The 15,130-nt window shown below is 44.6% G+C and overlaps 1 protein-coding gene across 1 annotated transcript; it reads right to left on the reverse strand.

Annotated features, from left to right (window-relative positions):
* Positions 1-3,346: 3,346 nt before the first annotated feature.
* Positions 3,347-5,065, reverse strand: LOC136482338 (myb-related protein Zm1-like). The gene is made up of 3 exons (XM_066479546.1): positions 4,783-5,065; positions 4,527-4,656; positions 3,347-4,429 (listed from the first exon to the last, which is right to left on the reverse strand). Exons 1-3 carry the CDS (start codon positions 4,919-4,921, stop codon positions 3,565-3,567), a joined length of 1,134 nt encoding a protein of 377 aa, XP_066335643.1. The 5' UTR covers positions 4,922-5,065; the 3' UTR covers positions 3,347-3,564.
* Positions 5,066-15,130: the final 10,065 nt, after the last annotated feature.

A 15,130-nucleotide genomic window follows, 5' to 3' on the forward strand; every position in this document is an offset into this window, starting at 1 on the left:
TAGCTTGACCATCATAACATTCTCACCTGCATTTTTCTAGTGCTCTGTTCAAACGAAAAATTATATCATATATGTCTTAGCAAAAGAAACAAAATACGATTTCATGTTTACTACAAAAATAACCAACTTCATCATAGTATCATATGACCGCAATAATGGCATATTCCAAGCTTCGAAGGGACTAGGTCATAGTTGGATTTAACACCATATTCGCACATGATAGGAGGTGCTTTGTGAATTACCCTTTCTTTCTTCTTTTCCTTAACCTTTCGCGGTTCTTCCGGCCATTGGTTCTTAGGACCATACAACCACTCCTTGAAACGACACTTCGCTATTGAAAACACCTAAATAAGGTGACATTAGTACATCAACACATATAGCTCAACATTTCAACACATACACTTTGCACTTACTTCATGTTTGTTTGGACACACAAACTCCAACGTATCCACTGAAAGAAAAAGCACCCCTCATGGTCCTACACAACGTGATTCCAACAAAATATTAGTAGCATACTTACACAAATAAAGAAAAAAGATAGTGGAAATAATTTCTTAAAACGACTACATGTGTAGAAGCACCGCGTCACTGTGTCCGGATGTTTCGATTGAAAAACGTGGGCTGGGAAACCACAGTCACAGTTAGGGACAGGGAGGTCAGGAGGGACGGGAGCATCTTTGCTAGACGCGTCGGGGTATAATTCTCGAGGACGACCCCATTTTCGCCAAAACTTCTCCCGATACATTTCTTGCATCTAACAAAACAGATGTAATTTAACAAACAAAAATTAAAACATCACAAATAAATACCAATGAGAACCATAACTACAATACAACCAATTTCTTTCTAAGAACCGAAAGCAATTAACATTAAACCCTAAACCTAGGGTTTCCCATTTGATGCACAATAATTAACCCATAACATAACTACATGCGCCGCGGTTATCTAGGTTTACTAGTTTTTTCACGCCTTGACATCATCCTACGGTTGTATAATACAGATATTGAGGAATAGAAAGAAACCCTAAGTAATGACGATTCGTAGGTTGAAAATCCGACTAATATATACCGAATCAATGCGAAAAAAACTAGGAGGGGAGCGAGGATACCTTACTCTCGAAGATCTACGGATCAAATCAAAGTTTGCAAGGTACAATATGCCGATTTGTGAGGTAGGACGAGGTGGGGAGAGAAAAAACCCGAGATGGAGGAGAAAAAAGAGGAAGAAGGCTCAGACAGGAAGGTTGGGGTCGGCGTTAAAACACAAACTCGGCGCCAGTCACCCTGGCGCCGGCGCCGAGCTTCCTGTCATGTCACCGCCACGTTGGCTTCGAGCCCAAGAGCTCGGCGCCAGGGACGTTGGCGTCGAGACGTGTTAGCTCGGTGCCAGCAACGATGACGTTAAGTTAAGGGTCCAGATTCTAAAATCTTTCATCCAGTGATATATTTGTGATTTTTAAAAAAAAAAGAGCTAAAGAATAAAAAATTCGGCACACACGTACCTCCTCTAGTCCGCTTGGTATTATTTTTGTTAGGTAACCTACTTCCTTATCGTGTTTTATGGTGACGTCGGTCATGCAACTTGCTCGACCAAATTAAAGGCATGGGCGCATGGCCTGTGGAGTGTGTGAACAGGACTATGGCACATCGAGTAGAAAAACACGAGCAGCTAGCGAGTGAGAAACGCGGGCGACTGGATGGGCGAGGAAAATACAGAAAAGGCTACATCGTCACAATGTCAAAAAGGCACGACACAACTGGACGTCCATTGCGTGCGAAGTCTAAGGTGGTTTCACCGAAATCCAAACTTTGGTATTACGTAAAAAGAAGATTTTCCGTCACATCAAACTTACGGTACATGTATAGAGTACTAAATGTTGATGAAATCAAAAACTAATTGCACAGTTTGGTTGTATTTTGCGAGACAAACGTTTTGTGCCTAATTAGTCAACGATTGAACAATTATTACCAAATAAAAACGAAATGCTACAGTACGTTACAGTGCTGAGGGAATTCCGACGGCCCCGATTCCGCCGGCAACTAAACGTGGCCTAAAGCCCAAAGCCGCAGCGATTGGACCGGATAAAACGCCGATTCCGCAGGCAACTAAACGCGCCCTAAAGCCCAAAGCCACAGCGATTGGACCCGATAAAACGCCGATTCCGCAGGCAACTAAACGCGGTCTAAAGCCCAAAGCCGCAGCGATTGGACCGGATAAAAATGGTAGTAGGAACCCCGGTGATCACAGCGCATGCATCACGCTGATGTCATCCAAACAGTTCACTGCTTGCAGGTGCAGGCTGCAGCTGTAGTCAGACTGAAAAACTAGATAACATATAATACTACAAGTACTCACTCATCAGTACTGTACTGTACTTACAGTCATTGTTTTATAGTATATTTATATATATACCAACCGGCAAGTGGCAACTAAAGGTAAGTTACATCTTCGAAGGCGGTCTTCAACGACAATACTCAAAATATAAGATTTATTTATGTTTTGGGTAGCGCTACAGATAAAAGTTTCAATACATATTCGATATCTTCTCCAACAACAAGATCCAAAAGAGAATCCTTTCTGCAAATAGGTTTCTAGGAAAGAGGATGCCCATATTTGGGTTGTGTCTCTCATGCAACTCAAAATAGGTCTCTCGTATAGGTACTCTGTTGGATGCTGATTTTTGGTCTCTTGCTACCTATTTTGGGTTTTGGTATCCATATGGGTTTCTTGTTGGAGACAGTCTAACTCAGTGAGTATCGGAAATATTGAGAGTGTTCGGCTAGTAAGGTTTGGAATGATTTCGAATGATTCAATATTATTATGTGAGAGAAAATAAACTGAAACAAGAAAAGACTTTGACTCCTTTGTGAATCTATGACTACATTGCTCATTACTGCATGCCTGCCCAAAAATAGCATCTTTTGTATATGTGATACTAGCCAAACTGATCTCCCTTTTTACTAGGGCCTTGTTTAGATCATCTCCAAATTCTAAGTTTTTTTACTCTCTCTCCATCACATCAATTTTTTGACGCATACATGGAGCATTAAATGTAGGTAAAAAAATAACTAATTGCATAGTTTGGTTGTAAATCACGAGACGAATCTTTTGAGCCTAGTTAGTCCATGATCGGACAAAGTTTGTCAAATACAAACGAAATGTGCTACAGTGTCCAGATTGCAAAAATTTGCAATCTAAACAAGGCCTGGTATTATTATTTATGTATAATTGGCCTATTCGCTTATTGGTTTCTGAACTAATAAGTTCGACTGTTGCTGGTTTGTTGTGAGAGAAAAACACTATTGGCTGACTGATAAGCTCTGGCTAAAATCAACCAGCGAACAGGCTGAATATAATACGCCGGTGATGGTTCCATCGACGTATTCGTATTGAGTTTCTGCTCCTCTTGAGCTATGCACTTGTACAATTATATATACAAGTATAAGTATGCTGGTGTCCATGGTTGGCAGCCAGGCATACGATTGGTTTGTTGAGGATTTCTATTTGCTATCTAAAAATCACAAATGAACGACGACGATAATCATATCTCACAACCCCATCTGGTTACTGCTTGTGGGGTTCCTGGAGCATGCATGGCGGAGGCGGGCCCGCTTGTAAGTAGCAGGACACTGGGTCGTCCACCATGGCAGTGAGCGGGTCCGGGTGGTCAGCGACCAGACCATGTGGGCCCACTGGGTAATGGTAGTCCTCCACGGGGGGCCACAGGCCCAACTCCCTCTCCAGGTCCTCCAACCACCACTCCTTTCCCTCCTCCGCTCCGTGGCTGCTCGTGTTGGCGCCGCCGTTCGGCGGCTGCGACGCATTGCTCAGCTGGCCGCAAGGCGCCGGTGCCGGTGCCTCGGCGGCGGCCACGGTGCAAGCGGAGGCGCCGCCATCGCCGTCGCCGTCGCCGTCGATGATGCTCCACAGCTCGTGGTCGATGTCGATTTCCGGCAGCACGAGCAGGTGGTCGTCCACGCCGGGCGGGGCGCACGCCGGCGCCGGCGGCGGGGACGTGGGCGACGACACGGACACGGATACGGCCGGTCCGTACGGCGCCGGCGGCACGGGGTCCACCAGCATGTCGAAGCCGAAGGTGGGGTCGTCGAGCATGGGCATCATCTCGAGGTTCTCCAGGTCCAGCTCGTCGTCGTCCGGCTCCTCCTTGCTCGTGTTGCTCTGCTGCTCGCCGGAGTCGTCGCCGCTGGAGCAGTTGGTCGTGGTGGTGGTGGACGAGGACGGCGACGGCGACGGGAGCGGCTCCTCGGCGCCACCGCCAGCGGCGGCTTTCTTCTTCTTCTTGGACCCGGCGGCGCCGCGGTCCTCCCCGCCGCCGGCCGGCGACACCCGCTTCTTCAAGTGCGTGTTCCAGACGTTCTTGATCTCGTTGTCCGTCCGGCCCGGCAGGCACGACGCGATCTTGGACCACCTAGTAGAGACAAAACCCAAACGGAACTCGATCAGTATCCAGAGGACGTGTGCAGCTGAACTCGTCGAAGTCGGAACGCTGCTTGCACCGTACGTACTTGTTGCCGAGCAAGCCGTGGAGCTTGATGATGGTCTCCTCCTCCTCGGCGGTGAAGTTGCCGCGCTTGAGGTCCGGGCAGAGGTAGTTGATCCAACGCAGCCGGCAGCTCTTCCCGCACCGCAGCAAACCTATGGATGGAATCGAAGAACCATTAGAGCTGAGCTTAACTCCTAGTCCCCTGCATGCATGTGCAGAAGGAATCCATGCCATGACGGCGCGCCGCCGGCGGCCGGGGCTCCCGTTCCCGTACGTACCTGCTTGCTTGGGCAGAGCGCGCCAGTTGGCGTGGCCGTACTTTCGAATGTAGGCGATGAGGCGCATGTCCTCCTCCGGCGTCCAGGAGCCCCTGTTGAGCCCCACCTTGGCGCAGCACGGTGCCCGGCCCTTCCCCATGGTTGTTCGTTCCGAGCCCCAAGCGGCTGCGCGGCGACACCTCTGAAAGTTCCTGCTCTGCTCCTGACCAGCGTGATCGCTCGCGATTCCGCGACAATGCCTCGCTTGTGCCAGGGGCCTGCGCGGAGCTGCTGCAACCGGGACAGTGGCAGGGCCAGGCGTTTATATACACGCACGCGGCCGTGGCTGCATCATCAGACCGTGGGTTATGGGCTAATAAAGCATGTTTTGGGAAAGCGAAAATAAAGGGAGATTAAGCGCGACAATGATGGCTAAATATCGAATTTTTTCACACGATTTGTCAAAATCAGCATAAATGCGCGGGGGACAGAGAGCAAGTTGGAGCACTTTGCTTAGGCCCTGTTTAGTTCCCAAAAAATTTTGCGCAGTACCCGTCACATCGAATCTTGCGGCACATGTATGGAGTACTAAATGTAGACGAAAAAAAACTAATTGCACAGTTGAGTGAGAAATCGCGAGACGAAACTTTCGAACCTAATTAGTCCATAATTAGACACTAATTGCTAAATACAAACAAACGGGCTACAGTACCCAAAACCAAAAATTTTTGGCTTCTAAACGCGGCCTTAGGATCAAATCTATTTCGAGGCTTGGAGCAGTCCGTGTCCATACCACTGTGCGCAAAGCTTCCCAATCAATGGCGCTTCCTTGGAAATAGGCAGCCGTCGTAAACGATCATGGATTATTTACTGCCGGCTGGTTTGGTGTAAGAGAAAAATACTGTTCTAGTTTATAATCTATGATCGTATACGAGCAAACAAACAGGCCGAGGATCATTTAGAGTTAGGTTGTGCAACTCCTTCGTACACGGTGCACATGGGAGAAATTAAAAGGTGGATTGCAGCCTGGTAACAGAGAGTGCTCAGTTTGTTTTATGCGTCTTATACTAGCAGTACCTAATCACTCAGTAAAAACGGAAAAAATCCAGCAGTACGGATGAGCGTGAATATCGGAATATGGTCAACAGCAAGATGATGTGTGAAGGTGTCACAATCTACAGCTAATTTGGACGTTTTCAGGGCATTTTTCCTGTTTTTCTTTTCCACAGCCGGCCGTCCTTTGCGCAGATTCCATCGACAGGGTTCCGCATCAGAAGGAAGAAGAAGAAAAAGAATATGCGCTAGTTATATACTCCAGTTGAGACATTGCATTGTCAAATTTGGTAGTTTCACATTATATTCTTAATAAGGACACAAAAAGTGGTGGCATTTGGTAGGTACCACTCAAATTATTTGATTTATCCCCCCTTACTAGTTAAGCTGTTGATATCAACAGGACATAGAAATTAACAAGTTGTTCAAAAAAATGGCTGCACTCTAGCAGAAGCGAATAAACCGTACTTTCCCCGGCTCATGTTTATGTCCCTTTTTTTTGTGAAACCATTTCTTCAAAGTTTAAAAACTATGTCTTCTGCATATAAATATATATTTGCTTTCGTCGTATCAAGCTCGGTCACTTCCTTCCAAGACCTAGCTACTAGACTACTACCTGTTCGTCAGTCGTCACTGTTGGAAAGAGTAGTAGTAAAAAGAAGACTACCTACCCGTTACTATTTTTCTTCTGTACGGCACCTCTCGTCGTTGATCAAACATCAACAATCCGATTCGCGAATCAATTAAAATTTTAAACCTCATTCTCGACCTGATCGCTTGCATTGATTACCGGTGCTAGCACGCAATGTGTACCTGTTGCAATCCACAAGAACAGGCCTAACTACTGCATACAGGACAGATTGGAGTCCAACCTCACTTGTGCATCCATCCATCCCAATTTGTGAATAGACACTGTAGGCAGCACAGTCAGGTACGAAGGCTCCGCCAATTAATCAATGCGCATTGCATCCAATAAGAACAGCTGATCACTTCAGAGTAGGGTCAGTTCGGAGTTCTTCAGCCTGTTCGTTTGGCTCGGCTTGTTCGTTGCTGGATCGTGAAGAAGTACTGCTAACTGGTTTGGTGTGAGAAAAAAATATTGTTTCGACTGAAAATTTATGATCGTATACGAGGGAATAATCCCAGCCGAACACGCTGCTTACCACAAAGTGAAAGGGTTCTCGTGAAAGCGAATTCTTGAGTAGTGTAGGCTTGATTAGCTGCCGAATTTAGTAGGAGAACACTTTGACCAGCCAACTACATGCATGCATAGTTGCATACTGCAGATGAACGGCCGCTGCCACGTCGCCATTTTAAACTATTTGGTAGAAAGGTGGAGAAAGGAAGGATGTTATCCTGCTCACGTCAACGAGAAAAATACTACTTTTCTAGGTGCATACTACGTCCAAATAGCTCACGCACCACACATTTGGATTTGGAAACAACAGCCTGCTTCGTCCGTTTTTTTAAAAAAAGTAACCACACACAGTGCACATGCAAAATATATTACGCCCTCTGTTCTAAATTATAAGTCGTTTTGACTTATTTAGTACATAGCGAACGGAGGGAGTATTTGCAAGAACAGACAAGAGAGGATCACATGTTTGTTGGCATCTTGATTACTGTATGCAGGGTGTCCGACAACACTCCTAAACTGTTGAGTGTTGACGACACAATCATTAACAAAGAACCGAAGCTGTTCATCAGTCTTGTGTCAACAAGTAAATACTAGTACTATATGCATAATAACTCAGAGTCTCAGACACCTCACGTTTGGATTTGGAAACCAACTGCCTGCTTCGTCCATCCTAAAAAAAGTAACAGCACACAGTGCTCATGCAAAATACAGTATACTATTTCCGAGACAAACATGAGAGGATCACGTTTTTGTTGGAACCTTTGATTCCTGTAGGGTGTCCGACAACACTCCTGAACTGGCACAACTGCACAACCATTAACAAAGAACCGAAGCTGTTCATCAGTCTTGAGATCGTCAGATCGACCACTACATAAAAAACCATTTTCCTTAAAAAAGAATTGCACTCAACTGCAGCAGTTCCTTCATCGACCAAGTATGGTGCGTGTGTCTCCATTGATTGCAGGGCAGGCCGAGAGAAAAATCTTTTCAAAAAAGGTTTTTGGTGAAGACTAAACTGAGGCCCTTCAACAACCAGTAGTCCCTTTCCACCGTCATCATCCGGAGACTGCAGATTCTGCCTGCCTTTGCCTTGCCTGTGTGGCAGCCAATGGCTCAAGTCTGCGTTAGGGTAACCAAACATTTATTGCCGTTTTACCTTCCCTGCACCTAACCACTACTACAGATATCATTTATAGGGGCGGCTCAAGACCATTTATAGGGGCGGTTTGACCAGCCGCCCCTATCAAACTGTCTCTATAAATCATGCATTTGCAGGGGCGGTTCCCAGACCGCCCCTATAATACCTATTTGTAGGGGCGGTTCAGTCTAGAACCGCCCCTACAATACATTTTTCCACAAAAAAATTCAAATTTATAATTCAATTTCGACCAGAACACTGTTTATTTCCGCGTATTCCATCCAGTGTTCGCGTTGCCGAACGCCCCGCGACCAGCGTTCGCGTTGCCGAACGCCTTGCGACCAACGTGAGCGAGGAAAGCAAGATAATCCCGCCAAACGCCCCGCGACCAAGGTTCTGAACCGCGTTCGCTCAACAGTATTATATAAACTACAAGGACAAGAGTATTATATAAACTACAATTACAAGTCCAATTCACAAGACTATATACAATCCATCATTAAGTAGACATAATTCACAAGGTAAAACCAATGTCAAATTCCATACACATTGTTATCAACGTCCTAGAGCTAGCCTTTCAGTCTCACGAAGGTGTTGGTACTGAGGATTCCTACCTAAGTCAGACTCTCGGTCATGGTAGGTGCCTTTGACGTGTACAATCTGGTCCAATAGGAAGTTGCAAAGGTCGCCGGCGAGCTCTAAGAGTTGGTCAACCTTGTATGGGTCTCTTTTCATTTCTTTCTCTTCTTTCCACTACAAGAGAACAAGTTTTGGTTTAGTATTTCATACCATGTACGAAGTTTTTATACTACGGGTGAAGATGTTCAAACTTACCCTTAAGGGGTGTCTTCTGTAGGCACCGGTGTTACTCATCATAGAACATATATAGTATCCACAATGTACACTCCCAGGCTTCTGCTTGGGGCACTGTGTGTTTTGCATATGAAAATGTTAAGTAATGTTTTTGACAGCCATGTAATGGAGTACCGAAGAAGTAAGTTACACTTACCGCACATAGTGTTTTTATAGCTAGCTTTTCCTTCCTTGCTGGATCATGCCTTCCATGATGTTTAGTGACATAGAACCTAAATGTCCTGTTCAAATTATTTTAGCAAATACAACTTGTTAGTATCTAAAAGTGAACGTTACAAGTATGTATACAAACATATAAGCTAATGAGGATTGTTGATATGTATACGTCTTGAGAATCGATATGAAGTCTTTGTATGTCACCGGGTCCCTATCTATTGAATCAAAGACCCATGCCATGCTCCTCCCGACATCGACGCCTATACAAATCCAGTGGTTGCTGCATGGATTTAATCATAGAACTAGATAAGCTCTTTTGTATCGAATAAAATATATCGAACAAAGCTTTAAGTATAGAGTTGAACTTACTCGAAGTTGTATGGTAGCCATATAGTAGAGTGTTGTTGGAGAATTTTGAAAGCCAGTGCAATGTATGCCGCAACCTTGAGGGACTCTTCCCTTAGTTTCACCGTACGGATGTGCTCTTTCTCCCGAAGAGTCTTTCCAGCAGCTAGCTCTTTGGCATCCAGTAGCCACTGTTTAGGGTAATTAAAATTTGTTTGTGCTATAGCTTGAGGGTCTATATACCCGGCTTTCACACTTGGCATTTGTTTGACAATGTGCACTTGCATTCTACAAATCACGGCGTGGGTTAGTTACAACAAAATTCAAAGATTATATTCATATCATATCGGGAGGACAAGGACTAATAGGCACCACGTGCGAATTAGATTCATCTCCGTTGCTCCGAGGTGAAAGCATGTCTGCATGTCATTGAAGTCAAAGACAATTTTCCCGGCTGGGCTTCCAAATATGCCGGTGAGGAAGCATGCTTGTATGAGGTCTATGCTCGCTGGGAGAACACGCAAGTACCAATCATAGAACCTTCTCATTCCAAGTGGTAGACGCTGAATGTCCTAGTTTGGTAGGAAGGGCTTGCCTCTTTCATATGTTTTTGGGCAATCCTTTGACCATTTGATGGCATCAACATTTGGATATTGCTTTGCTATTTGGTGGAGTTTGCTAGTGATGGCCTCCTCAGAACCCCGTGATGTGACTTTTTTAACTTAGTTCTCAGGCTTGAACTGGTCATGGGAATACCACTTGGACACCAAGACGTCTTTCATCGGAACATAAATTGGTCTTATGGTGATTGGATGCTTCTTTTGAAGTTCTCATTCAGGCACGTCCTCATCTTCTTGTGCATCACCTTCTTTAGGGGGCACTCGTTGTTCATGTATCGGCTGTGCTTGTTGAGAAGACTGTGGTATCTCATCATGCACTTGCTCGGTATGAGTTGGAGAAGGCACATGCTCGCTAGGAGGCGGGGAAGAATGTGACATCTCAGGAATATGGTGGTCACAAGACGGTGAAAATATCTTCCCGACCTCAACAACTCGCTCCAAATTTGGGAGAGGGGGAGGTGGCGAAGAAACAGTCAATATAATGTCCCGTTTGTGCTAGAGGATGAACTGCCCCATTATGTCTCCGAGTAACACTAGCCCCTCGGGAGTTGCGTAGTCTATCCTCCACTGCATGAACTCAGGCTTCACGGTATGCACCTCGACCCTAGTGTAGTCCGGCGGAATCTTATTATTGTGGTGTAAGCCACCGAGAGGATGTGTCACACCCGTTGCCACCTCCATCACAATGTTTTGCCAGCCGCTGAGAAACACCAAGGTGCAACTAGTTGGTTCCCGTATGCGATCGACGGGGGTTGTGGCTGCAGTGGAACCTTGGCTGCTAGGAACTTTCAGAGGGCTGCCAACTAATGCCAGTTCTCCCGGTGGCGTCATTAATGTTCATGGCTCTGTAGACAGTCCTTGCTCCTCCAACGCCTTTGCAACTAGAGCCTTTACTTGGAGCTCAAGATTAGTCTCTCGGTCTCTGCCATGTTTCTTGTACATGTGCCTGTCCTCTTCGAATCCTTACTTCTAGGTCGTCCTTTTCCCTAGCCCCTTGGTGCGACCTGTGTGCTCCTTGTTTCCCAAGCCAAGGCTAAGCTCGTCCCTCTCTCTGGAAGGATTGAATGAGCCCTCCTCCTTGTCTTCAGCATATTTCAGTATCCTTGATACTGCCTCTTGGGTCTCCGGCTTATCAAACTTAAGATTACCGTCGGATGATTCTGTACTCCTCGCATATATCCAATTTTTTGATCATACCTTCAAATTCATCACATTGATATTCCCAGCAACTGTGGCCTCTTCGTCCATCTTCCTAAATTGCTCTTCCTTGGCATAGTAGCCACCGAGGCCTAGATGATGGTGGTGTTTGTTCCTCTTCGCCAGCTCGGTGTTACGGGCACTGAGCTCCAATGCCTTCGGTGAAGTCTTCTGAGCCACGAGCTCCTCCCATTGACTAGGAGTTTTTTTGCCAAACTCGTTGAAGGGAGTTAACCCCTTTTGGATATACTTCTTGTTGAGCTCCGACCTCCAACGTCGGAATGACTCTCCCATCATCCTAAAAGCATTTTTTTACTAGTTCGTGCTTACCCTCTGGAAATCTAAAATTGAGCTTCAGCTGCCTATCCCATAGTTCATCCTTTTTCTTCTCTGGTACCTCTTTCCAGTTAGGGATTGCTGGGTTCAATTTATCTCTTACTAGGGCCCCGATCGCATTACAGAATCGTCCTCTTAATTCCTTCGGCTCAAGGATCTCCCATGTTGGCCCGACCTCCGTTATCACAAAGCATGCCTTATCTGGATATAGATGTGCTTTTCTATCCCCTCATTTCCTCTTAGGCTTGGTAGTCGTGGTTGTGTCTTGAGGTTGTGGAGGAGAGGCCTCAATGTCCGTCTCTATGGCTGTTGCCTCTACTCTCCTTTTCTCTACTCCGTCTTGTCCAGCGAGATGTCGCGGACGTCAACGTCGTCTTTTCCAAGTTTTAGGAGGGACCTATATATACGACATGTCAAAGTGTTAGCAGAGGTAACACAGCCAAAGCTCTAGCAAAATTTACAAGCTAAGGCTTTATCCCTACCTCCTCGTTCGGATCAAAATCCTTGTCCAAATCTTCCTCCATTGGCCTCCTTCTGGCTTCACGTGGGAAAGGATCCTCAGGACTTACATATCCCTCTTCTGAGTCATCATCATCATCATTCTCTTCTTCTTCGCCTTCAGCAGCCTCTCCTGCTCTTCCTTCTGCTCCCCCTTCCTCCTCGTCACACTACTCCTGAGTAAGCATCACTTCTAGATCCTTTTCTAACTCGTTATCGAACTGCTCCTGAGTAAGCTGATCCTCTAGTGCTTGCTCCTCATAGGTTGGCTGCTCATCATGCTCGGGGCATCAGGCTACACTATCTGATGTCCACGACATTATTTCACGCTTTGTTCTAATAGATGTATGGGTGAAAATGGTACGGATATTTTCCGACCGTATTCGATACCGAATTTGTTTAGAGGGGTTTAAATTTGTTCATATCCGAGTCCGAATATTCAACACCCGATATCATATCCGTATCTGAATCCTCAAATCACATATTTATGATGTTGATATCCAATTGTATCATATTCGGCATGGTTGACACTATCCGTATTCGAATCCGAATCCGGATAGAAATATGAAAACAAATGTAATATCAATGATATCCGTTCATATCTGATCTGTTTTCATCCCTAAATAGATGCAAGAAAGTGTGCTTTAGGTATGCGAGAAGGTATAAGAAATCAAAAAGGTCTATAAACCAAAGTAGTCCTATAAAACAACAATATATAAAAAACAGAGTAGTAGCAGTAGTAGAGGCCTCAGAAACATGTCAATCATCATCTGATCTTGAACTTAGAGCATCAAGGCATCATAACAGAGAAGAGAGGAGAAGGTAATGTAGGGGTCGCTGCTAATGATGCCTAAGTTCCTCATAAGTTCTTGATCATCAGCTCATATTCCATATAATGTATGGACTTAAACAATTTCATCATCGCAAAACAAAGGAGAGGAGAGGAGAGGGGAGATTTGGCAAAAAAAGCAACAACTGCTTAACAAACATAGAGAGGAAAAGGTGTAAAAAAGCAGCAGCTGCTTCCCAAACATAGAGGATAGGAAAAATAGCCAAAAAATAGTTGACTGCTGCCACATGGTTGGAAGACCCCTGCAGATCAAAATCTGGTAACTTAGATGTGGTAAATAATGGATTAGAGTAGAGGAGGAGTAATAGTAGATAGAGTAATAGTAGAGGAGTAGAGTAGAGGAGGAGTAGAGAAGTGTAGCAGCCAGTAGTTAAGAGCAGCAACCACTTAGATACAGTAGTAGTCGTAGATAGAGTAGTAGAAGTGAGTCACTTAGTAGCAGCCACTTAGTAGTATAGGGAAGTGAGTAGAGTAGCAGCCAGCAGCTAGGGAAGAGAGTAGAGTAGCAGCCAGCTAGTAGTAGGAGTAGCTAGCAGTAGCAAGTAGAGTAGTCTAGGACAGTAGTAAGACAATAGTATAACAGTAGAGTAGTAGTAGAGTATAGAGTAGTTCAGTAGTAGTAGAGTAGAGAGTAGTTGAGTAGTAGTAGAACAGTAGTATAGCAGGAGTAGTACACGAGCAGAGCCACTTAGTAGTGCAGTTGAGAGTAGTAGAGGAGTAGTAGGATAGTAGTATAGCAGGAGCCACTTAGTAAGTCAAACTAGAAGGAGATTCCAAGAGCTCAAACGCGGAAGATACGAACGAAACAACTCGTTGGATTGGAAATTCCAAGAGCTGCAATCAGAAAATCAGTCTTCACAAGGCAACGCACAGCACAGGAAGGAGATGCTGTTGCTGCACAAAAAACTTGGCCGATTTGCCTGGATGGCGTGGCAGATCAGTAGGCTTGGCCGAGCAGCCTTGCTGCTACTATGCACACACCAGAGAGAGAGAGGTATAGATGGAGATAAGGTCTCAACCATGCATACTACTCTAATTAAAATGAAGTAATATAACACTTCCAGTAAATATATAGCCAATGATTGATTTGGTATTTCATGGGTGCATGAAGAAAGGACGAGGGGCTACATGCATAGCGACGATGGGCTACTCTCCGACCTGCTCCTGAAAGGACGCATGCATAGGAACGTGCAAAGCTACCTCTAAAAAAAAGATCACAAGAACTATCCGACCTCTGATCAATGAATTGTGGCACTGGACCAGAAAAATTGTTATGGGACAGATTAAGGTCCAGCAGTGCTTTCATGCTGCTGAAGGATGAAGGGAAAGAACCCTGAAACATGTTTCTGTCAAGATAGAAACTATCTTAAAACGATTTGACCCTCTTGTCAATTTCATAAATTCATTCAGTTTATATCGAGGTGCTGAGGTTATCGACTCAATCTTAGCTTCTTAACTAATTTTCCAATCTAGTTATCCTATCATATGAACAATATTAATTGGAATGGTTTAATTTCGAGCAAGGTACTTGAGAAGTTGCAAACAAATTATGAGTTTGTTTATATACATATAATTATATTGAGCTTTATCATGGTTTGTTGTTGTATTTCATTATTGAATACTACTTGTAAGTAAAAATTCATTTCAGCTTATATAACATATATAGGAGATGCTATGTCCTTAAGCATGCATGAGTTGTGTTAGCAATGCTCCAGCAACGATATATACTAGATTTACAAATCCAAATGACATGCAACAAGACAATTTGGAAAGCTTATGAAATTGCCTAAAATTCATTTTCAGACCTCAAGGCATGATTCCAACTTTTACCAGGTCGAAATCACTTAACAACAGAAATCTGTCTTCACAAGACAGAGAGCAGCCAAAACTGGACTCAAACTGAGAACAGCCATATCTCCTAAACTACTTGGCCAAATGCCACCAAATTTTAACACAAGCTAGTTTAGTAAGTTAACTACAACTTTGGTATTCACATGATTCCCAGCAAACACCATTATCAAAGCCTAATTCACCAAGTGCTAGAAACTGTCCAGAATTATAAAAATGCTAAAATTAAATATTTACTTATGTGCCAAACATGATTTCTGACCAAACCAAGTGCATCACAAGTTCACACATGATATAAGATCACCAGAAAGTAAGGT

Source organism: Miscanthus floridulus, chromosome 9, assembly GCF_019320115.1.
Source record: "Miscanthus floridulus cultivar M001 chromosome 9, ASM1932011v1, whole genome shotgun sequence".
Lineage (NCBI taxonomy): Eukaryota > Viridiplantae > Streptophyta > Magnoliopsida > Poales > Poaceae > Miscanthus > Miscanthus floridulus.

What these genes read in the sequence shown, in the direction of transcription:
- LOC136482338 (XM_066479546.1), bottom strand. Translation starts at nt 4,921, where the DNA reads ATGGGGAAGGGCCGGGCACCGTGCTGCGCCAAGGTGGGGCTCAACAGG. An exon ending in CGCTCTGCCCAAGCAAGCAG is followed by an intron (nt 4,657 to 4,782) that starts GTACGTACGGGA and finishes TTCCATCCATAG; the next exon opens with GTTTGCTGCGGTGCGGGAAG. An exon ending in CACGGCTTGCTCGGCAACAA is followed by an intron (nt 4,430 to 4,526) that starts GTACGTACGGTG and finishes TGTCTCTACTAG; the next exon opens with GTGGTCCAAGATCGCGTCGT.